This window comes from Wolffia australiana, chromosome 12 (assembly GCF_029677425.1).
Source record: "Wolffia australiana isolate 7733 chromosome 12, ASM2967742v1".
Taxonomy (NCBI): Eukaryota; Viridiplantae; Streptophyta; class Magnoliopsida; order Alismatales; family Araceae; genus Wolffia; species Wolffia australiana.
The window spans coordinates 13,307,412-13,334,912 of record NC_135846.1 but is presented as its reverse complement, the minus strand read 5'-3'; the positions used below and the strand labels follow the sequence as shown (position 1 = coordinate 13,334,912).

Genomic DNA, 27,501 nt, shown 5'->3' with positions numbered 1-27,501 from the left:
AAAAAGGAATTTTGAAGGGTCCGTTACAGTCTGTTCGGTTCCATAACAACGACTGTTACGGTAACCGTTTTGTTTTCCCAGTTGTTCCCCAATAGGCCCATTTACTCTGGCCCATTTAAGAAACTAATTAAATAGCCCAATAAACTGTCATTAAGACAAATTATTAAATTTGAATTCAAGCTCACGTCAAGCCTGGTTTTTTGCAGTTCTTGAAATCCCGCGCGATCTGCTGAAGTAGAACAGATTGCGTCGGGTGCCATCTTTCTGCCATATATGGAGGATTTCGACGCTCCATTGGATTTTGAATCGGAGGCCCCTCTTTCACGTCAGTCTCCCGCAGCTAACGACGGGAAAAGGTCGTTCCGTGGACCAAAATTTATTTTTTCGTTTAAAAAACTCTTACATCCGATGATTCGGGTGTTTCGTGATGCTTAATTCAATAATTTTGTGGAAGTTTTCGTAATTCATCAGCCTGGAATGAGAAAAAATGCTACGCTGTTGATTTTACTCGTCTTGTCTGTCGAGAGTTGTTTGGTTATTTTATATTCCTGAATCCTGACTCCTGATTCCCGATTCTGATCACACATTCTTCTTGCTCGATATACATTTTAACTTTTTATTTAGATGCATTTGATTCATGGTACCGGTGTATCTACTCAAACTCAGTTTTTTCCACCTATTTGTTATTGGTGGATATAAATTTGATTCGGGGATGCTATTTTTATGATCTGGAATCACTCCTGTTTTTTGAAAGACTGGTGCTCGAGTCGACATGTTCGCTAAATTTAAAGACAGCAATAAATAGTATAAAGGTGGCCTAATTAACCGACACTTAGCCGCGGACCAAAGATGTTAAAAATGCCTGTTACGGTATCAAATGCGGTGCTTTCATCGTCCCAATGTTTTCTGGTTAGCGCAGTTCATTAAACATCAATATCTTTCAGGAAGAAGATTATTGGTCTTGATGATCTCCTCTCCCATTATTACAATCCGGTTGATGAAACTTCGAAGAAGTCAAAACGTAAGCAGTTTCATTCAGATGACGAGGAGAAAAATGTAAAGAAAAAGGAAGAATTACTCTCAAAGTTTGTCTTTGAGTGCCAGAATCAGGCACGTAAAACATGAGTTCTTTGGTTGCATTTTAAATTTATGCTCATACTTTTGTTTATTTTATTATTTGTCTAGGTCAATGATATAGTTGCAGAAGATGATATTCCTCTGTGGGGTCTACAAGCATTTGGGAAACAGGTTCGAAAAAGTCAACGTTGAGATGCACCTGATTCATTTTTCAGTAGTAACACTTAATGATATGTATGTCAAATTAAAAAAAAAGCCATTTTCTACAGAAATCTCTACCACCATTTGACTCGGCGGATCTTACCAATTCAATCCTACTGAAGTCATTTATCAAGTGCCAAACCAGCTCACTTCTGAAGCTCGAAATGGACCAAGGTTTGGTAAAGCCTGGTCTCTTTATGGACAGTGTTGGTTCAAAGTTCAATTCTTGGTCTTGTCACTTTCCATCTCACGAGTAACGTGAGCTGTTTTCATGTTGCTAGTTTTTACAGTTATATGCAGGAATCAAACTTTATTTTCTAGTCTAAGAAACTTTTCCACAGAATACTTGACTCCATTAATCATCTCCACATTTTATCTTTTATTTTTGTTTTTTTTACTCTCTTATGTGCTACCATGTTAAATTCTTTGAAATAATATAGTCCTAAACCTATTGAACAGGGTGTATGGTTTTCAAACAGAGGGGATCTTGATCAAAAGATAATTTGAAAAAAATAATGCATTCATTGATATGTTTGTCATATTCACTCCTTCCCTAGTCTTTTTGAATACATTTGTTGATACTGAATGTTTCTTTGACACTCTGATAAGATCCCACAAGGGAACGTACCCGAGAGAGATCGAATGAAAGAGAGAGGACGAAGAAAGAGGCAGTCCTCACCTTGCTGGATTCAGCAAGGTGTCTCCTAATAGGATACAGCTGGGGAGATCCAAAAACAACCTCAATCTTCATAAACAAACCATAGTTGTCCCTTACGTGGGACTTACAGAAAATCCGAAAAGGAATTATTAAGGTTACAAGCAAACATTTTCAATCCATCCCCACCACTTTGTGAAGCATAGAAACATGGAACTTAAGATGAATTGTTGCATGGCCCGGCAATTCCAGCTTATATGCCACCAGTCCCACCTGCTGTAGTTTGCGATAGGGACCAAAATACTTTGGGCCCAGCTTCTTGTTTGGTCATTGGGCCAGTGAGCTCATCGGTAAATGGATACACCAAAGCATCCACATCAAAGTTCATGTCTGTCCGATGATTGTCAACTGAAATCTTCATGTGGGCCTGTGGCGCAGCTGAGTTGAACTTTTAGAATATCTAGAATCTCGTCCCTGCTTGCCAGCAGTTGGTCTACAGTCGTAACTTGGGAGGGTAGTGAACCATAAACAATGAGCTTTGGGGCCTTCATGTCGTAGTGATGTAGCCCAGAAGCCCATTTCATGAGGCCAATTTGAAGTTGGTGGTCCAAGATAGAGAATCTTCTAGAAGTTGACAAGATCTGCATAAAAGTACCTAGAGACCCATAAAATCATCAGATACAGTCTTCTGGTAGAATCTGCAGAAATATCTCCGCGACAGGTTTTCAAAGGTGGAGATTTTATGTTTTGCCTTGTCAGAATTTTCTTGAGCTGCAAAATATCTTCTGACTGATTCTACGGACCCTAGAATCTATAGAATATCTCTGATCAGGCCCGTCAGGTTTCTAATCTACTGTTTCATCTTGTCAGTGTTGTTTTTCACAATGTTCTAAGTTTGTCTTTTCAAGGGTACTGTCCTAATGGACGGCCCTAATTCTTTAGAGGCTTATATATAAGGCAACATTGTAACCTTATTGAATTATTATTGAAGTATTGCTTTTTATTCAAACCTATTTCTCCATTTGAGTGCTCTATTTTTTAGAGAGTTCTCAAGTGCTTCTGGGCTCAAGCGTAACCTCCTTGTGGACTGAAAGGGTTGAAAAGACTAGTGGATTTCGAACTTGGATGCTTCAAGTAGAGTAAGGCTAGTTGTGGATTCAAGTTGCATTTCTACAATGTTCCTAAGCTAAGGATGAGTCACATTGACCAGTCTTTAGTGCCGAGTGATAGGCCGTATCGTTACTGAATTCCATCTATGGTTACCATTTGTGCCACTCTCTAGATTTCTCGGCCGTGAAACAATGTAAATATCCTCTAATCTACAGTTGACAGCTTCTGTTTGGCCTTCAGTCTCGAGATGATTTGTGGAGTTCATAAAGATTTGGGTCCCTTTTTGGCAGTGAAACTTTCTCTAGAAAGTACTGATGAACACTCGGTGTCAACCTGATACCAGAGAGTTGGGGATGCCGCGAAGACACACGACTTCACGGATAAATATAGAGGCAATGTCCTTTGCAATGAAAGGATGACGAATTGAAATGTAGTGACTATAATTGCTCTGTCTGTCCACCACTACCATAATGGAGTTGAAGCCCACGAATGAGGGAGACCTTCAATGAAGTCTAGTGAGAGATCCTCCCAGACACGGTTCATAATTGATATTGGTTGCAGTAATCACTCTTCGGTCAAATGAGAAGCTTTGTTTGTTTGGCTCACGTCACATTGTTTGACCTACCCCTTGATGTTGCCCTTCATGCCACACCAAAAGAACTGCTGCTTGATCCATTGATAGGTTCAGAAGAACTCCACTTGTCCCCCTATGGTCTGAGAGTGGAACTCCATTATTATAACTAGAATAGTTTTGGTCGAGGACAAGAGCACGCTATGGCCCTTAACAACCAGCGGTCAATCTCTGATGTCATACCAACTAGCCTTGTGCATCCCGTGAATTTCTGTCGCGAGCTTGTGAGGTATGACATCTGCCTCCAGCTCTTTTCGATGGGTGATGATGTCCTGCTAGACAAGCATGCATATATAGCAAGGCAGGGAAGGTGACTGTGCGTCTGTGACCTTGTTCGGTCTGCCTTACTTGTAACGAATACCAAAAGAACAACCCATCAGTTTAAAAGCTCATTTATGGAACGGACCCTGTACCTTGTGCTGTGCAAAAGGATACTTAAACTGTGCTGATTCCCGTGTACTGTAAAGCAGTGTAGTAGGACATAGTGCTGCCATTTTTGTACAGCCCTCACGATGGCAATCAGCTCGCCATCATACTTGGTACAGGATCACATGATGGTGGGAAACACATTTCCGAGCTTCATAACCACCTGCTCTTGCTGCGTGAAGATTGCAACTATCCTCTAAGTAGGATCTGTCTGTTTCAATGCAGAAGTCCTGATACAAGTCTAGGAGCTCATGCTCAGCTGGGGCTTGGAAAACGGGGACGATGCTGATTGTAGGAGTTTAGATCACTATTATATACACCAAAACGTTGTAAAAGAAAACCAGTATGAACCTGTGAAGGTAGGGCTGAAAGATACGGTTATCAGGACCTAGAAGGTGGCTGACGCCTTAGTGAGGCTGAATGGCATCACGAGGTCCTAGTAGCTTCTCATTCCATGACTGGATAGCACGTGGCCCAGGTACTCTGACTGTTATTGTGTGAAATTGCTCTTTTTGATGTTCATGAAGAGTTGGTGTTTCTGCTCAGATGAGGCTTGAAAAATAGGAATGATGTGTAAGGAATGCTGTCTTGTTGACATCGTTGGCGTGCATGCATATTTGGTAGTAGCCTGATTTTAAATTGAGCTCGGAGAAGATGTTGATTCCGTGGAGCTTCTTTGAGAGGTCCACTGTGGGGATGAGAAGCTTGTTCGGATGGTAAGCCAATTCAGGGCCCATTACTTGATGCGGCAGTGCCAACTGTCATTTATTTTGGGCACCAGAAACGTCAGTCTGGAATACGGACTGGTGGAATGGCGAATTATCTCTAGTTAGTCCTTCTGTGCTTGGGAATAATGATTGGGCCAAATGCTCACTGGGGCTACTAAGGGAGTTAGAACAATGCAGTGATCCACATTGGGCAACAGTAGAAAACCATGCGCCTCTTAATTGACGACCATAAAACTGTGTCGCAAGGTGTCTTCAAGGGGTTCTTGTCAGTCATATAGAAGGGCGTGCAATACACTAAAAGTTGAATCGAATTCATCAGAGGATGCCCCTTGGCACTGACTTCCCCTCTGTGCTGACAGATGAGAAGATGCCATGAGGTTCCCTTGCCATGTATGGAGCAAGTCATAGCTGGCCTCCATCCAGCCCAAGGTGTGCGTCCACTGAACACCCCAAGATTAGCTCTATGCCGATTCAGTCCAAGGGCGTAAAATATTGAACCATTAAAAAGCTCTAAGCTACCACCCTCAAGCCTTGGCACAGCTGATGTCCTTGTAAGTGATGCACATCCCCTGATATAATATTGTATATAATGGTATCCAAAAGGGATATTCCAAGTTCCCAAAGCAAACACCAGCAGATGACATTGCTGTCCGCCCCTCTGTCAATCAGGATTGTGATTTGACATCCCTGGGTAGTCCTCGTTGGCCTCAATGTGACCAATAACATGGTGTTCTACATGAAATTCAGTGTGTCTCTGGTTAACAGGGGTTGGGTCTCTGGCTTGTGGGCCTGGGATGATTCCTCGTCATCTGAACCAAGGAGTGGCGCCTATTGCCAGGTGTGAACTTGTTGTCACAGTGGAAACAAAGGCCTTTCTCCTTGCAACGTCTCCATTCCTCTTCAGTGAAGCCCAGACAGGCTTACAGGCCTTTCTAGGTTGTCTTGTTGTGGCTGGAGACAGAATGGTATGGTCCCAGGGGGTTGGTGTGTGCTGGGACCAACAAATTACTTCTTGGGATCCATTGGGAGTCTTCTTCTGAATGCTTTCTATGATGATTTACAGTTGCTGCTCCACTTCTAGTGCCAAATCCTGCAGCTCATCCAAGTACGGTGGATTGGGCGCGCTGGACCTCTGCTTGGATCTCGGAAAGCAGAGCAGATAAGGATACCTTTGCTAGCTTGTCTTGGGGAATAAGGTGAGCATAACTGGTCAGCTGTTCAAAGTCTGCAATAAGCTGTTCCACTGAAGCGGTCTTCTGAAGCTTGAACAAGCGGTGATATGCCTCGCTTGAACAAGCGATGAATGGCTGAATTGCTTGGAAATGTGGAGTAAAAAATCTGCCTGACTGCAGAACCCGAATTGGTCTTCTTGATTATAAAACCAGTCGAGTGCATTGTCTTCCAGATGCATTGCTGCTAATTGCAGATGCTCTTATGATCTTGGTGTGCTGTAGGCAGAAGTAGTACTCCATGTGGCATAGCCAGGCCTCCATCAAAGCAGGGAAATATCTCACTTGCAGTAGAATGATTACCGGTCATTGGAGTGGTGCCTGTAGGGTCTGTTGTCTTTAACCCTGACATCTGTACCTAGACGGGGGCTACTCCTTCTCTGCACCTGCTACTTCATAGAAGTACACCACTATCCCCTGTTGGATTCCCCATACAGGGGGCTTTACCTGCAGCAAATAAGTTCAAAAGAGGAGAGAGGAAAAAGGAATGAAACAGAAAATACATCTGGGTTCTACATCCCACATATCCTCAAATCCCCATTAAATAAATACTGTTCATGAAGTGGGAGAGTGAGAAAGGACACATTAATTCTGCATTTAATAGAACGTCTAGAAGTCTCTCCTTCTAGATGTTTCCACATATAGAAGACATGAACTCCAACAGGATCATTCTAGTCTGTCAGCTACCCAATCGTCTTGCTGATCCTACCAACATTCCTCCTCCTTGTCACCGTTGAGGAGGTTGTTAGCCTGTGATGGTTTGGGTGGTCATCCCCTGTGGGCGCTGATCTCAACACCCAATAAATTGCCCTTGGCATGGAGCCGCAGCCCACATTTGTACTCCCCTGGGTGCTGGTGATGGTGAACATATCAGGGTACGCTGGGATCCCAGTCAGGGATCCAACGATCCCTCTTCAGTACATTCAATTATAGCTCCCACTCAAGTTCTGCCATGAGGCTATCATCCCAATTTGGGCTGGCAGCTGCGTCAGGATGGAAGTCTGGGTGCGGCAGTAGCAGGACTAGCAACGGAACATGATCACTAATTCCAGCGAAATGGGGGGGGGGATGCCAATCATCACAGCCGTGCCCAGCCCCAGCAAGATGGGCCACTGCACGGGGTAGGTGTAGACAGCAACACACACCATTATATTATTGTTTTCTTTATTTGGTCACTGTTCTTATCAGATACTTGTTATAATTTTTTAAAACATAATCTTCATTTGTGAATAAACAATTTTGCATTAGTTTGTCTTGTCATGGTTGGATTTTGAAACACAGCATCACGATTAGCAATTAGTACGAGTGGGATATATAGGTAATGTTTAGATGGGGCGGTGCCACTTTGCCAAGAGGGTGGATGCATTTAGCCTTGAATCTGGAATGCATACCTGAGACTTTTGGTAGAGGGTACCAAACCATTTGAAGATTGCTTGTGCTCTAGCTACCTTTCTGTTGTTGGCTACGTTCTCAGCCCCACCACCTGCCAAGGTGTGTGGGGTCACTACCAGGGGACATTGTCTCTTTTTGGTTAGTTTTCCTTTTAATTAAAGTAGCCCTCCATTGGGATGGCAGACAAGAAATTTATCAAAGTTGTGTTGGTTCCTGTATCTCCTTCCCCGGGCAAAGTCTATCCGCGGCGTTCCTCCTCAAGCTGACATCCATCCAGTCAGCCCCTTCCACTGCTGATGATCTTTCGGACACTCTCCCTGAATTCCTGGCTATGCTCTTATGTCTGTCCTCTCCTTCTCTTCTTGTCTTCCCCAATAAAAGCACCTACAAAGTTGTAGAGATCCAGTTAAATAGTTTTATTTCATTCCTGTGTGGTACCATGGTTAGCTAATGAGTCTGCTAAACAATTCCTTCTCTAATAAAATGAGCTTTATGTGTGATTTTGTGGATGTGAGGCTTCATTTTGGTCCACCAGGCTTCAAGTTGCTATTATTTTCATAATCTTACATGATGCCATTATTGTCCAGGGTTCACTCATTATTTTTTCATGTGTCAACACTGTCTGGCAACTTTCTTGTGGGCTGCAAGTTATGCAGTTTTTAAATGTCTCATTGTTAAATTATTAATCCAAATCTTATTCTGCTCAACTGAAGGTGAAATTTTTCTGGACGGCTTGCTGGTGGACAAATGGCTTTTGAATTTGGTTTATCTAAGTGGCTCTGTTGAAGACTGTTTAGCATCGTGGACATTTCATAAAGGCCCGTACTTATCTACAGAAGTCTATTTTATGGTTATTTAATAATTTTAACTTCCACCTTATCAATCATGTTTTACATTCTCAGCTTTGTATTCCTCCAAAAAGAATGTACAGGAAGCTGGATGTGATTTTTGGTGCAGTATTCTTTCAGCAGAAGCAGAGGTGAATATCTGATGTTTATGTTCGTGGATATTTGCTGGTACCTTAGTTTTAACGCTAAGATATTCAGGTCTACAGTTATAATGTTGACATCAAGTGGTTCCCTTGCTTCTCAGCATTTAAAGACGCTCTTGAAGTCTATGGATTTATTCCTTATTGTATTGCTTTGCCAACTTTGGTTTCGAATGACAGTAAGCTCTAGAAACTTTCAACTACTTACTTATTTGAGCATAATCAAAATTTATTTGAGCATAATCATTTTTAGAGTTTCTGTATCTGTTTTGGGTGTTGGCTATCCTGGGGTTGTGCTTAGAATTGATGTTTCTTGTGGCATTGTCTCTGTGTTGCTATGAAGAAGAGAAGCAAGATGATGGAATCTACATTCCTCAATGAGATCTGTTTTATCCAGTATCTTAATTTCCACCATTTCATAATTTACAGGGGGGGCTCAAAGGAGAAAAAAAGATGGGGAAAAGTGTTTTTCTTGAGATAAGACTCATCTTGAACTATAATATTAAATATATCTCAGTCTCGGTGTGTTCTAGTTCCCATTGATTTGGACCTGTGGACATTATAGCTCCTATTATTATCATTATTATATTCCCTAATTAGCCCATTACGGGCACTTTCCTTAATTAGCCCATTAGGGCCCTTATATAAACACTTGTAATCTTCTTCTTTGGTAATTAAGTTCTATTCTTCTTGTTTACATGGTATCAGAGCCAAAATCCTAACCCTAATCCCAGATTTTTCGGCCTTGGTCGTGCGCTCGGCGGTTTCCGGCCGTCATCCAACGCTCCGGCCTCCCTCCTCCTTCGCGCGGCTTCCCCGCGCGTGGATCCTTCCCTTCGCGCGGCTTCCTCCGCGCGTAGGTTTCCTTTGCGCAGCATTTTCCGCGCGCGAAGCCCCTCCGTCGCGCGGTCTCCTCCGCGCACAGGCCTTCCCTCCGCGTGGCCCTTCCTGCGAGCAGAGCCACTACTTTGCGCAGTCCTCTCTGCGCGCAGGCCGTTTCTTCACGCGGCCTCCTTCGCGCGCAGAGCTCTTCTGTGTGTGGTCTCTTCCGCGCGTGGAGCCCGCCTTCACGCGGCCTTCGTGTGCAGCGGTCTACTTCGCGCGCCCGGATCTCTCCTTCGCACGGTTTTCTCTTGGCCTGCACTACAGACGTCTATGGCAAATCCTGAGACTGCCGATCTTCCAGAGGCTCAGGCCTCCGATGTTACACCGGCATCTACTCCATCCAGTATGAGTGGGACGCCTCCTGCACCAGTGTCGTCTCTTGATCCAGGAAATTGGTCTACTTCGCCTGGACCTTTTTCTCTGCCCAAGATGCCTCCGGACGAGATGTTTACTGGCTTCAACTTGCTTCAATGGCGCCAGTATGTTCAGATCACTCTTAAAGGTCGTCTGATGCGCCATTTGCTTGAAGATGGGCCACTCAGGACGGATTCCAAGTATTACGACTGGCTGGATGTTGAAGGGGTGGTCCACCGATGGCTATTAGACAGTATTTCACCTAGCATCAAGGGTGAATTCTTATCTCTTGAGTCGGCCCGGGCAGTGTGGGAAGCTGCTCTTGAAAGTCACTCCAAGAAGCATAACATCGCTACGTTGTATGAGCTAGTACATCGGGCCGCCAACCTGCGTCAAGGAGACAGATCTGTTATGGAGTATAGCACGGAGCTTATTTCCCTTTGGAATGAGATTGATCATTACATGCTACCAGATCCTCATTCCGTGGACCGAAAGTACACTCTCCATTTTCGGGTTTTCCAGTTCCTTATGGGACTTAACCCGGAGTATGAATCTCTACGGGCTCAGCTTATTCACTGGGAGAAAGAGCTTACTTTCAAGGATGCGCTTCATAGTGCTCGGATTGAAGAATCCCGTTTTCAGCAGACTCAGACCCCGGCTTCGGCACTTGTTGTACAGTTGTCTGCCTCCACTCGTCCTCCTACGACGACTACATCGAACGGAGCTTCGCCTCGTGGTGCCTCTACTCGGACTGAGGAATCTCCTAAAGGTGATCCTTCGCTTTTCTGCAATTACTGCAAGAAGCGAGGTCATTCGAAGGAGACGTGCTTTAAGCTTCAACGGAAGCGAATGCAACAGAGCAATCTTGCTACTGTCACATCTTCTGCCAGCCAAGTACCACCTCCTGGTCAAGTGCCTATGCCGTATGGTCTTCTTCCCACCAATGCCTCACCTACCAGCTTTACTCCTGAGGAAATGGAACGTCTCCGACGACTACTTGACCCTCCAGTCGTGGGCCCACGCAGGTACGTCCACCATTCTTCCTACACCTCCGTCAAATTCTTGGAATTCTACTTCACCCTCCACTTGGCTTCTTGATTCGGGTGCCACTGCCCACATGACACCCAATCCGCGAGCTTTTGTGACTTATGAACCTGTTTCCGGCTCTTCCAAAGTGAAAACTGCATCTGGTGATCTTCTCACTGTTGCCGGAATTGGTCGTGTTGCCCTTTCCTCTTCTATGCACCTTCCTGAAGTTCTTCATGTTCCTCGTCTTGCTCATCATCTTCTCTCTCTATCCCGTCTTGTTCGCGATCTAAACCAGGACCTTACTTTCACTCCTAATACCTGTTTTTATCGTGATAAGGTGTCGGGGAGGACGATTTCCATTGCTGAGGAGCATGAGGGCCTCTATCTTGTTCGACCTCCTTCGTCCTCTCTCGCTGTTGCTGCCGCTGCTGTTTCCCTTTCGGTGTCTCATGAGCGTTTATGGCTTCTCCATCGACGTCTTGGCCATCCGTCTTTTGATACTCTCTATCGTTTATTTCCAAAACTCTTTCAAGGTCATTCTGTTGACCGCTTTGTTTGTGACGCTTGTCGAATTTCCAAACATCATCGTACGACGTATCCTATTTCTTCTTCTCATTCGAGAACCCCTTTCTCTCTTATTCACACCGACGTGTGGGGACCAGCCCCTGTTCACAGCACTTCTGGCGCTCGATGGTTATGCATTTTCATTGATGACGCTACTCGCTTCACGTGGGCCTACCTATTGAAACATAAATCAGATATATCCCTTGTCATTCCCCAGTTCTATTCTCTCATTCAAACCCAATTCTCCACCTCCATTCATCGCTTCCGCTCCGACAATGCCCGAGACTATGTCAACTCCACGTTAACCACTTTCTTCCACCAAAAAGGCATTATCCATGAAACCACTTGCCCATACACACCCCAGCAGAATGGTGTTGCAGAACGAAAATTTCGTCACATCTTTGATACAACTCGAAGTCTTTTATTTCACATGCATGTGCCCAAGTATTTTTGGGGCGAAGCCGTTCTTACTGCTATTCATCTCCTCAACCGCCTTCCGTCTCGGGTGCTTGATTATTCTACTCCCATTTACTGTCTCCAGCATTCCTTTCCAAACATTTCTCTCCGAACCAATCTTCTCCCTCGTGTTTTTGGGTGTGTTTGTTTTGTCCCTAACCACCATCTTGGTCGTGACAAGCTTGATCCTCGTGCTATCCAATGTGTATTCGTCGGCTATTCTCCCACCCAAAAGGGTTATCGGTGTTACCATCCGCCCTCTCGTCGATTTATCGTCACAAAGGATGCCACCTTTGACGAATTCACTCCTTATTATCCTTCTCCAGCCTCACCCTCTTTCCCTCCTCAGTCGGATCCTCTTGAATTCCTTATTCTCCCTCCATCACCCACGTCTCCACCAGCATCTATTCCTTACCCGCCTGTTCCTGCCGAAGAGTCTCCACCAGCTCTTCCCGTGGATATCTCATCCTCCGTTCCTCTGCCAGCACTGGCCTCAGATCCTCCTGTCTCTTCCCCGGATTCCCCACCTGCCCTTACCGAGGATCCATCTTCAGCTCCATTGACTCATCCCGAGGATACCCCATCCGATTCATCTATTCCTCCCTCGGGTGCTCCTTTACCTATACGCCGCTGCCCCCCAGAAAAACGTTATGGACTCACCCTCGCTCGTAGAAAACCTTGTGTTCCTCCCACTCCTGCCGCCCCCTCATCCTCCTCATCTAATCCTCCAGAAAATTCTTCATTAGCCCTGGTGTCTTGTCCTCGCCCATCACCATTATATCCATTAACAGCTTCTATCTCATCTCATCGCCTCTCCCCATCATTCCATGCTCTTCTCACCTCCCTTGACTCCATCTCTCTTCCGAAGACGGTGGATGTTGCCTTATCGCTTCCTCATTGGCATCGGGCTATGGAGGAGGAGCTTCACGCACTCGATCTGAATGGTACATGGGATCTGGTTCCTCTCCCGCCGGGCAAGCACTTGGTTGGTAGTCGTTGGGTTTATGCTGTAAAGCAGCACTCTGATGGCTCTATTGAACGGTACAAGGCACGTGTTGTGGCGATGGGTTTTACACAGCAGTATGGCATTGATTATCAGGAAACGTTTGCTCCTGTGGCCAAGATGAACACTATCAGGATTCTCTTGGCCTTGGCTGCAGACCGTGGCTGGACATTGCAGCAGTATGATGTCAAGAATGCTTTTCTTCATGGTGATTTGACTGAGGAGATCTATATGGCTCTACCTCCTGGGTATGTCTCCTTAGTTCCATCTACTCCGAGCTCGGTTGTGTGTCGCTTGAAGAAAACATTGTATGGCCTAAAGCAATCTCCCCGTGCTTGGTTTGGCCGTTTTACTGTGGCCACGAAGCATCCTGGCTATCGCCAGTGTAATGGAGATCACACCCTCTTCTACCGTCATTCCACGTCAGGGGGAGTTGCTATTCTTCTTGTATACGTGGATGACATCATTATCACGGGTGATGATACGGAAACTATCGTCTAGCTGGCTGATTATCTGTCATCGGAGTTTGCTATTCGACATCTTGGTCCGTTGCGGTATTCCCTTGGTATTGAAGTGGCTTACTCGTCTAGGGGGATTTTTATCTGTCAGCGTAAATATACGGTGGATCTTCTTTATGAGTTTGGCAAGGAGGACTCCAAGTCCATTTCGACTCCAATTGATGCAAATCATCGACTTGGAGCTGATGAGAATGAAGATCTTGCTGAGCCCGGACAGTATCGAAGACTTGTGGGTAAACTGATTTACCTCACCCATAGTCTCCCGGACATCGCATATTCAGTGGGTGTTCTTAGTCAATTTATGCAAACTCCTCGAATGAGCCATCTTCATGCTGCCCACCGGCTTCTTCGGTTTCTGAAGGGCACAATTGGTCGTGGGCTTCTGTTTCGTCGTCAAAGTGGCCTTCGACTAGAGGTATATACTGATGCGGATTATGCAGGGTCCGTGGCTGATCGCCGGTCTACCTCTGGGTACTGCACCTTCTTGGGAGGCAATCTCATTACTTGGAGGAGTAAGAAGCAGAAGGTGGTATCCCGATCAAGTGCTGAAGCGGAGTTCCGTGCACTTGCGCATGGTCTTTGTGAAGCACTTTGGATCACCAAGTTTCTTAGCGAGCTACGGTGTCCGGTTCCTTCTCCTGTTCAACTGTTCTGTGACAACAAATCTGCTATTAGCATTGCTCATGATCCCGTCCAGCATGATCGCACGAAGCACATCGAGATCGACCGACATTTTATTAAAGAGAAGCTGGAGTCAGGAAAATTCTGCACGCCATATGTACCGTCAGCAGATCAGATTGCCGACATCTTCACCAAAGGGCTTCATGCCCCTAGGTTTGAGGAGCTCTGTGTCAAGCTGGGTGTGGAAAACATCCACGCTCCAGCTTGAGGGGGAGTGTAGACATTATAGCTCCTATCATTATCATTATTATATTCCCTAATTAGCCCATTACGGGCACTTTCCTTAATTAGCCCATTAGGGCCCTTATATAAACACTTGTAATCTTCTTCTTTGGTAATTAAGTTCTATTCTTCTTGTTTACAGGACCTTATGCTTGCCTCCCTGTGTAACCTGCTTAGGACTATATCTAGATATTTTCTGTTGATTCTTTTGGGTTTTGCCAGCCATGGTCTTGCATCCAAAGTTTCTGTTAGGTTCAGCACTCTCTTTTAAGTTCTGTTATAGAAAAATACATCTTGATCATGAGCCTCTGCAATCAGCTCTATGTTATCGATTGCTCATGTTCATGTATGATAGGGGAATCGGGTGTTACAAGTTGCCATACCGGAGGATCAAATAACCCAGACAGATGAGGGATAACAATTTGTGTTGAAAATCACCCTTGTTAAGCAGCTCCTCCAGCCTCTCCTGGATCTCCCCGTGTAGCTAGTGTTTAAGAAATAGAAAAACCAAGACAGTTCAATTTCTCATGTAGCTGGTTTAAATACTAGCTGGTACAGTTAAATGGGCTTTGCCCATTAACCTTATGTTACTTATTCTCTTACGTGAGAGAATAAGTAACTTGCCCACGTGGGTCCACTTATAGCATGTGGCCCACATACAAACAGAAAGGACATAAAAAAATAAAATAAAATAAAAATAGAAACATGGCGTAAAGGAAATAAAATGGCTGGCTAACAATTTGAATGGAATAAATTTAACAGAGCTGATTTAAATGTGTTACAAATGTGCGTTAGGTCTATCCTATCAGCAGCTCGTGAGCTCACTTAAGAGTCACATTAGTACTAAAGGCAAATAAAAAATGTGTGCGAGATAAGAGGGGAAATAGATACACACAGTGGATAAGGAATAGAATCATGGTGATATGATCTATCAATCCCATCCTCTCAAGTTGGGTGGGGATATAATTTAACAGTGCCTGTGGTCATCATGCGGTATTTCTTCTCTTTCGTTAATTTCCTCTGTTGTCATATCTTGTAACTTCCGTCGTTCATATCATAATATTCCTCCGTTATAAGAGATGCAGTATATTTCCTTTAGTGTATCTGTCTCATTGGGTCCACTTATGTATATCAGGTACAACCCAGATTTTACTTTAACTCATATTCGTACAGTAGCCCTAGTTGGTAATATTGTGATTTTACACCATTCAAACTCTCTCCCGGTCGTCATATTTGATAACCTTTGAATTGGAGGGCAGGAGCTCTGACAAATATCAATGTGTTTTGGCCAGTCATGATATACTGGATTGTGACCGATGTTAATAGCAGATTACCCATAACAATATGAGGTGATCTGCTATGTATTGTGGATCCTTAAATCATCATGAATGTCCTTCGTCCATTGGTTTTCAGAAATCCATGAGCCACGGCGCATCATCTAAATTTATGTACGAGATCTGGAAACAACCAATTGTTTTTTACTCTACCAATAGATCGAAACCCCATCGACAAATTATAGATACTTTGTAGTTGGCTGATGCTCCCAAAAACATTGTGTATAATCAACATCTCTTAATTTTTCCACCCACAAGCTTGCCCGTTTCTTGTAGAAGAGACCTTGAGTTGCAGTAACTCTCAAGCAAACCAAAACCCAATAAGAAGCTTGGAATGTACCTCTTCTGGATTATGCATAAACTCACTCAAAACTTCCGGGTAAAATGCTGTATCAGCCAGTATATGGTTAAGGTATGTTTACTTACCAATCAGTCTTTCATAAGATTCCTCATTCAGTAGGAAGCTTCTTTCACCTGCACCAAGTTTAATACTTGGTTCTGTCAATATTTTATTTGAATGCAGAGAATCAATGCCGCCTGAGATATTTTAAATCATTTTGATGAGTTTAATCAATGTATTTGATGGAGTTGACCTCTTAATCAATGTATTGAAGCAACTTGAGGAAGTGTATTGAATCAACTCATAGATGATACGATCAACATGTACAATCTACACCATTGGTGAGTTTTCTCTTCATAAAGAGTGTGAGGTCGTCATAACTCTGGCTGTACTCTTCTGCTTTCACAGTTCTTGCTGAACTTTACAAACCACGTTCATGAAGACTGCTCGAGGTCATGGGGAGCCGTATTCAGCTTACAATGACAATTTCCCAAGTTGAGAATTGGGACACAGGTGGCAAATGAACTTTTACCATCATATTCTTAAAGATCCGATCCTAGATGGGTAATGTCCAATTCTGGCAGGGAATCTAACTGGAGAAGCATTTCTTCTTCTTCAAAAAAAAAATCTAACTGGAGAAGCAATAAAAAGCTGTGGTGGGTCATTTTTGCAGGGACTTTGTGACAGGATATCATATCAAGGTGGACCTGAAAATACTTGTAATCAGTGAGCAGTTCAGTCTCTGTGAATGAACCTCTTATGGTTTTAAAAATTGTGGGTCAAATGCGCGTCTGATCAGATCAAGGGTAGCAGGCTAACGTTAAAGAAATAGGGAACATTAGTGAAGCTTAAGAGGAATGGGAGAAGAAAAGGGAGTGATCTGTTCCACAGGACATATACAAGTGAAGCCAAGACTGATAGAGAGAGAGAGAGAGTTAAGATTCACCTTTCATCAAGGACTTTGTGCCAACCAACTAGCTCTCCAGCCTTTAGATATTACTGGACTGATAAGGTCTTCTGTAGGACCAATCATATGAAGAAAAGAAGAAGGCACAGTCAACCACATGCCTTCTAGTTTCACACAGGGTATTTCAAATTTCTGTTGGTGGCAAGAATGCGAGTCTATAGATAAAGAGGGGCGAACCAAGACAGGGATGATGACCTTTTTCAAGATCTACAGATTGCAGCTAGGGCGGGAGCTTGAGAGATCCTCTCGGCCAGAGGAAGAGCCGATCTGGCAAGAGCCTCCACATCCTTTTATCCTCTATCTATCCTCATCATTTTCTTGTCTTCTATCGCTTGTGGACTATCTTGATGACTACATTTATGTTTGAAACTCTATTTCTATTCATAGAACAGAGGAATTTAGTTCTTTCCTATCTATTCGTTACTAATGGCACTCAGGATCTTAACATGAGCCTAGTGGGCTGGGTCTCCAAAGATGTAGATCTTCTTAATGTACTTTCGCCCATCTATTTATTTATTCAACTCTGAGAGCCTGGTTTATCTGTTAATCTTAACAGACTTCTGTAGATTTAGCTAATTTAAGTTTTAATATTTTTTCAGGTTTTGAAATATTTGGTCCACCCATAAACATCATATGCTGGCTAAAGCTTCTTGCAGTTTTCTGTCGAATTAGGTAATTAAATCTTTGACATGTTTTTGTAATACCCTGTAAAAGGTAATTGGAGAGGAGAGTTATCTATGCAACTATTTGTCACTAGAATCTTTTCACCTAGAGTAAATACGTTCGGACTAACCTTTGCAGTTTTCTTTTCCCTTATGGATTTTCTTGTTTTCTGTTCCCTCAGGAACGGCCATCGCCTATTCTCTATGTCAGAAGTGGAAGAATTCTTTGATATTATTGTTTGGCTTTTCTTAGACCATCAACTTCAAGGGATCTCTTTTCTTTTGAATGAGTGCATGCTTTCCCTCATTACTTTCTTCACTGACAAAGAATGGCCCGACAGCTCAGTAAAGATTGTAAATTCAATTGCCAGCAGGTAACATAGCTCTTTAAATATACTATGATTCTGAAATAACCTTCTCAGTTGCTTCGTTGCTTTGTTTTTTATTGTCGGTGTAGCTTCTTGAATGATATTTTGTTTGTTATCTTCCTTTGTTTCCAATGGACTCCATTTGGACACATCAAGTCAAAGGATTGATGAAAATTAGCTCTCCGTCGTGAAGGTTTCTAACTTATAGTGAGTGGCAAAATTAAAATATAATTTATATTCATGCAAAATAATCGTGGTCCAGCTTTCTAAATCATTTTTTAATGAAAAGAAATTGGAGGATAAACTTTAATTGATTTGCATGTCCATGATTTCAGTCCCTTCACCTTTCTTCAGCCTTTTCCTCTTTTTCCTTCACCCTCATAAACAGAATTCCAATGGATCTGAACTGTCTTCGGGCTGTGGAATGCATATCTGGAGTGGATAAGCGGAGCAGGACCCTCAGAAGTCAACTGTCGGCGCAGATTCTTTCACATAGCGTGGGCAGACCTGTCAGTCCTTTCACCCATCATGGCTGAAATTCTTCTTAACTAATCGCCAATATTTTATGTGCTTTCAAAACTCTGCTTTATTTGAGGATTATAACTGAAATGCGGAAATGTGACAATCCCCATGTAGAGTTTGTCAAAATGATGCGTTTGTGATCTACCAGTGTGGATCTCGATATGCGTTTGTGGCCAGAATGTGGAGGGCAAAATTGTCCTCGCCATCCACGCCACAGACGAAAGAGAACAAAGATGTCAAGTCATCATTGCCCTCGTCATCATCCTCGTCATCTGAAAAACTAAAATGGAAATCGTGACGAGATGATGAGGATGAGACTTCATTTTCATCCATCAACTCTTTTCAGAACTGGGGAAGATCCTTTCTTCACTTTGGAATGCAAGGCAAGACTCATCATGTTACCTCGACGTAATAGACCAAATGACAAGGATTTTGACGAGTCATAATTGTCATCTCTTCCTCGTCCTTGGTCACGATAAACCCTAACCCCATCTTGGTTTGGGGAAGGAAAATCTGGGAGGAATTATATTGTGTCCAATCATTGCATGTATCTAGAAGTACATATATATTTGAGTACTTTAAAACCATGGATTGAATTATTTTTCAGGGTGCTAGAACTATGGACCTGCTAAAACTGATATTGAAAGATGATGTTAAGGATAAGGATTGTGACTTCCTAAAGATATACATTCACTTGGTCCTCGCCGAGAATTGGCTGGCGTCTGATCCTTCTATGAATGAGGACCGTGCTGTTTCTGAAGCATGGTTGAAGTACCTCAGAATTCTGTCGACCCAGATCTCAAACACAGATTGGAGATCATACGCGGCAAAAGTGAGTATTTTCAATTATTATTTTATATTCATTTGCTTCATTTCTTGCAGACCTTAGATCATGCCCTTAATTTAAATTCAATCTCTTTTTCCTTTCTCTCTCACTTGTTAAAAGACTTCATTCTCTCTTGGTTTCTCCTCATCTTCTCTCCCTGTCTAATTTTGATGTCTAGATTTATTCAATTAATGTTATAGCTACTTCGTAAATATCAATTTTCATCAGATTTCTTTATAATTACATAACAGATCTTTGAGACCTGTGCTGTCGCAGAAAATGTGCTTTTGTTTCAAAATGAGACCAAAGAGTAAACTTAGGTGTCATATTTTTCTGGGGTGTTAACTGAGTCTTAGACATAATCACTGAAGTAATATTAACCATATTTTAGACTTGTTTTTTAGTATTCGTCTTAAAACTTTTCTTCCAACTCAGGTTCGGAATAGGGCTTTTTACTTGAAACAAACTATGCGGACATGATGACAAAGAAACAATGAAAATTAACCGTGGATGACTGATCATCAATACAATCCCATGGGTTTGTTCTTTAAAGAAGAACATGGGTTTAAAACGTGGAGGAACTATGGATTTCAAGATATTCAGGCTTTACCTCGCAGAAAGGATTAAAGTTTTTGAAATGCTGGCCGCCGCATCAACCCCGTATTTCATGAGTCTTGAGGTAAAGGTGTATCATTATTATACTTGCTTAAGTCTTTTTCATGTCATTTAATTTTTGTGAAACTTGGTATTTCTATATATGTATCTTGGTGATTTCAAGAGTAATAATTTCTATTCGTTTATTTGAATAAAAATTTATAAAATAAATAATATTAATAAAATATAATTATTTGTATAAATAAATATATCTAAACTTAACTGTTTCAATTTTATTTTAATAAGGGCAATGAAATAAATATGACAGAAATACATACGTACGAAATATTTGTAAGAATTTTAAAAGGAAATAATGATGTAGGTTTGTGGAGTTCACTATGATCAAGAAACATATACAGCATCTGGATAATGTGCTCATTGGCAGCCATTTTACCGGGACAAGGAAGAATTCACCATGAAAATAACAATCACTTCAGATATTAAATTCCTTCAGGTGTATCTATCTGGATCCTGGAACAAGATTCTTCCTTATGTCCTGTCTTTTCTTGGGAGAATTTTCAGAATGAAGATAGACAGATAGATATATGTATAGAGGTACAGAAAGAGAGAGACAGAGAGTATTTATAAATAGGTCTTGTTAACTCAAGTTTCCCTATTCCTTTTTCTTAATATCCTACCATACCATTTATTCTTATTTTGCAATTAGTTGAGAGCGGAAGGGATCACTTTTGGTGCTAACCTTTGAGGAAATTAGTTGAGAGTTAGTGGGTTAAGTGGCCATAACACTCTCCTTGAGGCCCAGTTGCATAATTGCTCTTTATTGGCCCAAAACACTCCAAGTTCCTTCTTCATGACAATATCCCTTCAAAGTCTTGTAACAGATATGACGTGATATCGACTGAACTAATGCACACAACACTACAAATTTTCATTAAACATATAACATGTATTTCATTTTTTAGCATTTTGCATTACTGAGATGTTTGGATAAATAATTATGAGACGATTCTTCTTATTTAAGAGTAATCAAAATTTCACATAAAATAGATTTTCTGTGAAACTCATAAACAAGAAGTCATTTCCAATATTTACCCACTAAGGCAGATATGAAGTTACATGATAAATCTAATAGTTCATATCAGCTAGGGCCTAAGTGAAACTTCATATTATGCATGGTTAAAATATAACAAATATGACATAGGGTGGATATAAAGTATAGCGTGTATTCTGTGCCTTTAAAATTGATGACATTATAACCTATCCTCTCGAGTAGTGATTTGAAAGTAATGGGGTCCCTAGAAACATAATTAGCATCTGTAATAGTAATGAATATGGCTTCTAATCCTTATAGTTTTCAAAAATTGTGGTTTATCCCATCCAAGATGTTTTCTGGATGAGTTAGATGGGTAAAAATTCTATTCACATGCTTAAATAATTGAAGAATAATATCCCCAAATTTTGGTAAGACATGAATGGATTATCCATTTTTATTTAAATTTATCAGGTTATAATCTAATCAAGAATTATAAATCCATACTTTATAATTTTGTCTAATGATCCCCCCCTGATGTGTTTTTTCCATAAAACACTTTCCTCTTGGTTTTATAAATCATGAAAATTGAATATTTGATTATACATAGACAAATTCAATTTCCTGGTGCCCAAATATTCTCTATGTTATAAATACACATGAAGAAGATAGGATTTAGGAGAGATACCTAAGGGTGTTTTGTATGCAGCAATGGTGTTCCCATTTATGTAATATCTTGGTATAAGCTTTTTTGCTAGATCTATAGGTTTATGGAAAAAATCTTATTTAACTCCCTATTGCATATTCTTCTTCCCATGGATTTGACAATGATGTGCTATAATAATTGAAGGTAAAACTTATATCTCTTTAACAGGGATCTATTAATAGGGATAGCCTGATTTTTTCATCAGCAGATTGACCAAATTTGGGGTGATGTGTGTGTGAAGAAGAATATACAAAGATCTAAGCCTTTTGGCATGCATCCTCATGTGGTGGTCACTACTGTTTAAAACACTCTGATACAACAGTCTTAGAAAGTGGATTTGTTGGAAATTTAAATTTAAAAAAGATTATAATTTGTAATATATTTGAAGTGAAAATATGACATTAATATGAATAAGATAGATCACATGCCCTTTAAGCTGATATTAGAAGTGGAATTTTTTATTTTTGAGCAATTGATTATATGCATCCTTTTTATCAGAAGACAGTAGACTATGTACCTCAATGGGTACTGGTAGTTTCCACAATAAATGATAGTAAACTTGTGATGAAATTCAAAAAAATCAATGTCATTATATATATTTTTATTATGGCTATCATTAGTAATGCTAAAGTAAATGATTGAAACTACTCTATATAGTGTTTTCTTTGGAAAAAGTATATGTCATTTATTATGTCTTGAACTTACTTTTTTATGAGCATTCTAGTTTTTAAGTTTTTTTGCATGAAAATAAAGAGTAAAACCCTAGGCTTCTTAGATTTCATCGTTGCAAGAATTTAACATAGAAATTATAGAGAAAAATGTGCAAGAATATAGTTGCTGACCATCTATCTGTAATGATTGTGGAGGATCTGCATCCCATTAGAGATATATTTCTTGATTAATACTTGTAAGAAGTTCAAGTTTATAAGATCCATTGGTATTCCCGTATAGTGAATAATCTTGCCACCTGTATGGTGTCTATATAGTCGGATTTTTCTATAAGAGAATTTTTTATCCGCCATCACTTATGAAAAAAATGTTCTCAACCCAAGGAAGTCAAAAGTAAATCAACCAGAGAAGAAAGTCGGGATTTAATGCACAATGAGTAGGTTTAAGGTTGATAATCTTTGAGCATTTTAATGAACTTTGGTAAATATGATGATGTATAAATATGAAGATGAGAGAGGAAGTTTGGTAAGTAAGAATTCACATGAATAAGATAATAGAGGAAGGAAATATTGAACAGACGTAAGAATGGACAAATTGGGTGTGCAAGAGAGAGAAACTGATGATCTAGCTAGGGAATGCCAAAGGACATCTCTCACATCAACTGTAATGTCATACATCAAGGTGACGGATTTGTGACCGATGACATGACGGTGATGGATGATGATTTTCAGTCTCGTGATGAGGACTGTGACACAATACCTGCGACGAGTGATGTGACGGTGAGGGGATGATGGAGGACCATCCGACAGGGCAAGCCCAGACTCGTCATCAGCTCCGTCGCAGAGCTGGAGCCGATGTGAAGAACCCGAGTTTTCACTACCAGGTTTGAGGAAATGGCCTTCATGTCATTTTATTTTGTGTTTCTGTCTTCTTTTGGTTTTATGGAGGCCCTTCCCATGTAAGGTCCCCTCTTCGTGTCATTTTGGTTATACTTTGTTAGTCCCCTTCGACTTTTAGGAGGTCCCTCCTGAATGTGTAAAGGCCTCCCCCATGCGTCTGTCTTTTTTATGCTGTTGTTTTGTTCATCCCCTTTAGGGGGGAAGCTCACTTAGCTTCTCCCCCTAAAGGGACCCATTAGGGCACCCATAACCCCCCCTCTCTTTCACTATAAAAAGAAAGGGAGGGCTTACATTGTTATCAACTTGTTTTTTTGAAAAAAAGACAGACTTTGTTCGATAAGTAGGAGAGAATTATCCTGTTTTTTAAGGGTTTCACCAGGGTTGTTTACACCTCCTTCCCTTCCACGAGGAGGGGAACTACGTTCTTATCCTAATAGGATTGAATCTGAAAGGGGAAGAAAACCGCCAGAGCATTGCTGCCATGGGATCTTTGCGGGCTGCCCCCCCCCCCTCATATATGCCGCTATACAGATGCTGTTGCCGCCGACTGGACGTCACCATCCAACGGTTGTCGTTCTTCAACTCCTGACATCCAACTTCTGAAGACCACTTGCCCTCGCCCTGGAGTTGCTCCGCTGAAAAGACAGAAGGTTATCGGGCAATAGTTCCCACCAAAAATTGCCCTGCCGTGGTCAGCTTTGCAAACGGGACAGTGTGCGGCCGTCGAGGTTGTTTGGAAGATCATCATCTTGGTGGTCATGTGCCTGGGCCTACACTCGCCTGGTTTTCTCGCCCAGACTGGATCACAGTGCGCCGTGGAGAGTCTGCCGAGCTTTCGTACTTAGTTGCCAACGTTGTCAAGATTGTCCTACAAACGTGACATGGTTAACCAGAACATCACACTTCCATCCACGGTGAAGTTGCACTTACTACTTGATAAGTCAAAATTTAGGCGGGTAACCTAGTTGATGTAATTTTGAAACTTATGCAATAAAATTTATATTAACCCTAATTCCCTTATTGATGTAAATTGTTAAGGGGTCGAAACACAGAGAAGGCTGAGTGGTTAAGATTTATTTTAAAGAAAATTAATGGTTGAGAAAGTGGATTAGGTGTAAAGAGTGCGAAAGAAGAGATAACTAATGTTATATGATTGTTTAATTTAAATAATTTATAGGTATAAATTATTAATTCAATTTCTTAACCATTAATTGTCTTTAAATAAATCTTAATCACAGAGATTAGGATATGATGAGATGAATTATGAACTTATATCAGAGACTAGGATGTCATTAAAATCATAGAATATGGATATGATGAGATGAATGAAGGGATGTGATGAAGAAACCTTAGTTAGGGGTTTCCTATGAAAACCCTAATTAGGAATGGGTTGTATAAGCCATTAAAGCCCCACTCATAGGGTTTTATAACTTATAACACAGTGAAGCAATATGAGAATGTGGAATGGATGAAAGATGGGGGAAATGGAATAAAAATCCTAATTAAATATTTAGGACTTACCTCTTCTTTTGGTGATGTTCCCAAGCATTAATCTCTCTTCATGGACCCGTATATTGTGCCTGGTGCCTTGGCTTGTTGCAATAGACACGAAGATAGATCAAGGGAGGGAAGAAACTCACTTTTGGAAAAGGAAAAAAAACCCTAAATTGACACTCATACACCTTTGTTTTAAAAGGTCTCCCCCATGGTAGGGTTCGCCCAATCGATATCCGTCCGATATTCGATATCGGACGACCGATATTCGATATCCGGGAGAAAACCGGGACGGTGTCTGATATCGGATGTCAGATATCAGTCGATATCCATCCTTTAGGTCTAGACGGATATCGATGAAGGAAATCGGGGGGGGATGAGGAGGAAACGGGTATTGGATACCAGATACCAGATTTCGATATCTGGATATCGAGACCGGTATTCAGATATCGATATCCGGTATCGACAGAAAAAAATAAGCTTTTTCATCACATTCAATGACTTATGTTCATTAGTGTCGTATGATTTTGATGTATTTTCAACCTCAGTTAATATATAGAGCGCAAAATTTTAATTTTCTTCCATATGGGATAATAGGATTTGAAGTTTAATGTAAACTCAGAATCCCGTTATCCCACATGGAAGAAATTAGAAAATTTTCTCTGTATATATTAAATGAGTCGGACAATACATTGAATAATAAAATAATATTTTAATCTATTCTCACTATATTTAAAGCCCCTTATATATATTGATTATTTAATATATTAACACATCGTCCAATAAATAGAGATGAAAAGTTATATTTTCTTCCATATGGGATAAAGGGATTCAGAGGTTAACACCAAACTCCGAACCCTGTTATCCCATATTGAAGAAATTGAAAATATTCGACTGTATATATTAAACGAGATGTGTAATCGATCAGAAATCTCTCCTTTTACTCTCTTGCCCAAGCTAATCCATTCTTACCGCTGTACACTTATCAATCGATTATATTTTTAAGTATCCTCTCTAACTTGGATATCGAAATCCGATATCCACACCCGATATTCGACGTCGTCATCCTCCCCCCTCAGACGGAGGCAGATGACGACATCGAGACGGATATCAGTATCAGATATCGGCACTATAGCAACCGATATCTGATACTGATATCCGGTATCTGGATATAAAAAAAAATGGATATCGGAAATTCCCTTTCTGGTATCTAATACAGCATCTGTCCCGATACTGACATCTGGTACTGGTATCGGGACGAGCGAACGCTACCCCATGGAGAAAGGCAAAATGAAGTACACGAAGAGCCTAATCTGGGGATCTATTTATAGGCTCAACCATAGGTCATAAAAAAAAGAGGTGGCCATTTGATCCAAAACTACCCATGGGATCAGCAGTTATGGCTATTTGAATTTTGGGCATTTCTAGCCATTTATTTGTTTGAGTAGTTCCACTAAAATAGGGAGCCACCAGAGCATGCCAAATCATCCATCCCTGTAGTGCACAAATTTGACTTGTCCCATAAGAAGAGAGAGCCACCAGTTGTTCCACATCATCCCTCTTTGTAGGGCACGAAGTTGACTTGTTCCACAAGAAAAGAGAGCCACTAGTAGTTCCACATCATTCCTCCTTGGTGGGCCTTGATTTTTCCATTTTTAACCTTAATAAAATTATCAAATATAATCCATAAAATTCTCTAAAATTCAAAATTAAATATCTCTTTATCTACAACCTATTTTTGGATGAAATTTTCACCAAATTAATTCTTTTTAAATATATTATTCATTTCAATCATTTTAAACATCAAAATATACTTATTTGAATGCAAACATAGTTATTTAGTGGACATATGTATTTTTGGTGAAAATTACATAAAATTCATTATAACATGCATAAAATTAGCTTAATTATGCTCTAAAATACATGAATTATCATGCTTATTTGCATGTTATCACTACTTGTTACAGACGACCGACGCTATTTGGGTCGACCTGCTGCTCAATCATCCTCTGATCGACTAAAAGAAGCAAACATCTGCTCGAAAGACCTACTCACTGATCCTACATAATATTTGGGTCGACCCTAGAAGGGGTCTTCTCGTCTATTGTCTGGTCAACCGCTGAACATCTTGGTCGGTCGTGATCTGCAATTATCGATTGTCTACTGACCAATGTCGGGCCCCTCAATCATAACCCCCCGTAGCCCGTGGCTGCCCGCCGCTTTCCTTCCACGTGGACACTGGTCACGCCGCTCTCCCCAAACATCTATTATCATCGACGCTATCGAGTCAGTGCCCTGTTGTGCGTCGTTCTTGACCATCTAGTTGACCCCTGCCCCTGATTGTTAATCGGTGGCTGATGTGATCCCTGACTCCTCTCGCTGATGAGCAGTTTGCGAAGTACTCTACACATCTCCAGTCTTGCCCAGAGGTCACTCATCCTCATTCCCCTTATTTGATAGTATTATTACCTCCGTTTGTGCCGGTCTTCGGCTGTTCTGCTACCTCAAGATCCCTATACATGAAATAGGTTTAGCCACCATATTTGAGCTAGAAATTTTCTTCGTGAGTGTCAAATCAGTTTCGTTTGCGATGACGGCTGACGACGCTCACGGACGGTGAACGTCCCCCATCTTGTCGACCTTCAAACCAAACACTCGAGTCATTGGGAGCTTGTCGGTGCCCTGACCCCTTGTGTCGTCAACTATGTTTACACCCTGGATCACCAGGAGTACGATTACTTCTCGTTGATTTTATATCATATACATGATTAGCCATTTGAATCTCGTATCTCCATCGGATCCCTGTGGTGTAGCACGAGCCGGTTGATCCCGGCACATCATGTTACATCAGGGAGGGTCTCAGACGTGTGACGTGACAAGACGGCAGTCATGGATGAAGATGGTGACAAAAATTTTAAAG

At 41.5% G+C, this 27,501-nt stretch overlaps 1 protein-coding gene across 1 annotated transcript; it reads left to right on the top strand.

Annotated features, from left to right (window-relative positions):
* Nucleotides 1-186: 186 nt before the first annotated feature.
* On the top strand, nt 187-19,939 carry LOC144710674 (actin protein 2/3 complex subunit-like protein). The gene is made up of 12 exons (XM_078584503.1): nt 187-356; nt 945-1,110; nt 1,186-1,248; nt 1,347-1,452; nt 8,163-8,267; nt 8,352-8,428; nt 8,496-8,616; nt 17,390-17,462; nt 17,635-17,826; nt 18,209-18,329; nt 18,950-19,174; nt 19,604-19,939. The coding sequence occupies exons 1-12, from the start codon at nt 274-276 to the stop codon at nt 19,646-19,648; spliced, it is 1,377 nt and encodes a 458-aa protein (XP_078440629.1). The 5' UTR covers nt 187-273; the 3' UTR covers nt 19,649-19,939.
* The last annotated feature ends 7,562 nt before the right edge of the window (nt 19,940-27,501 follow it).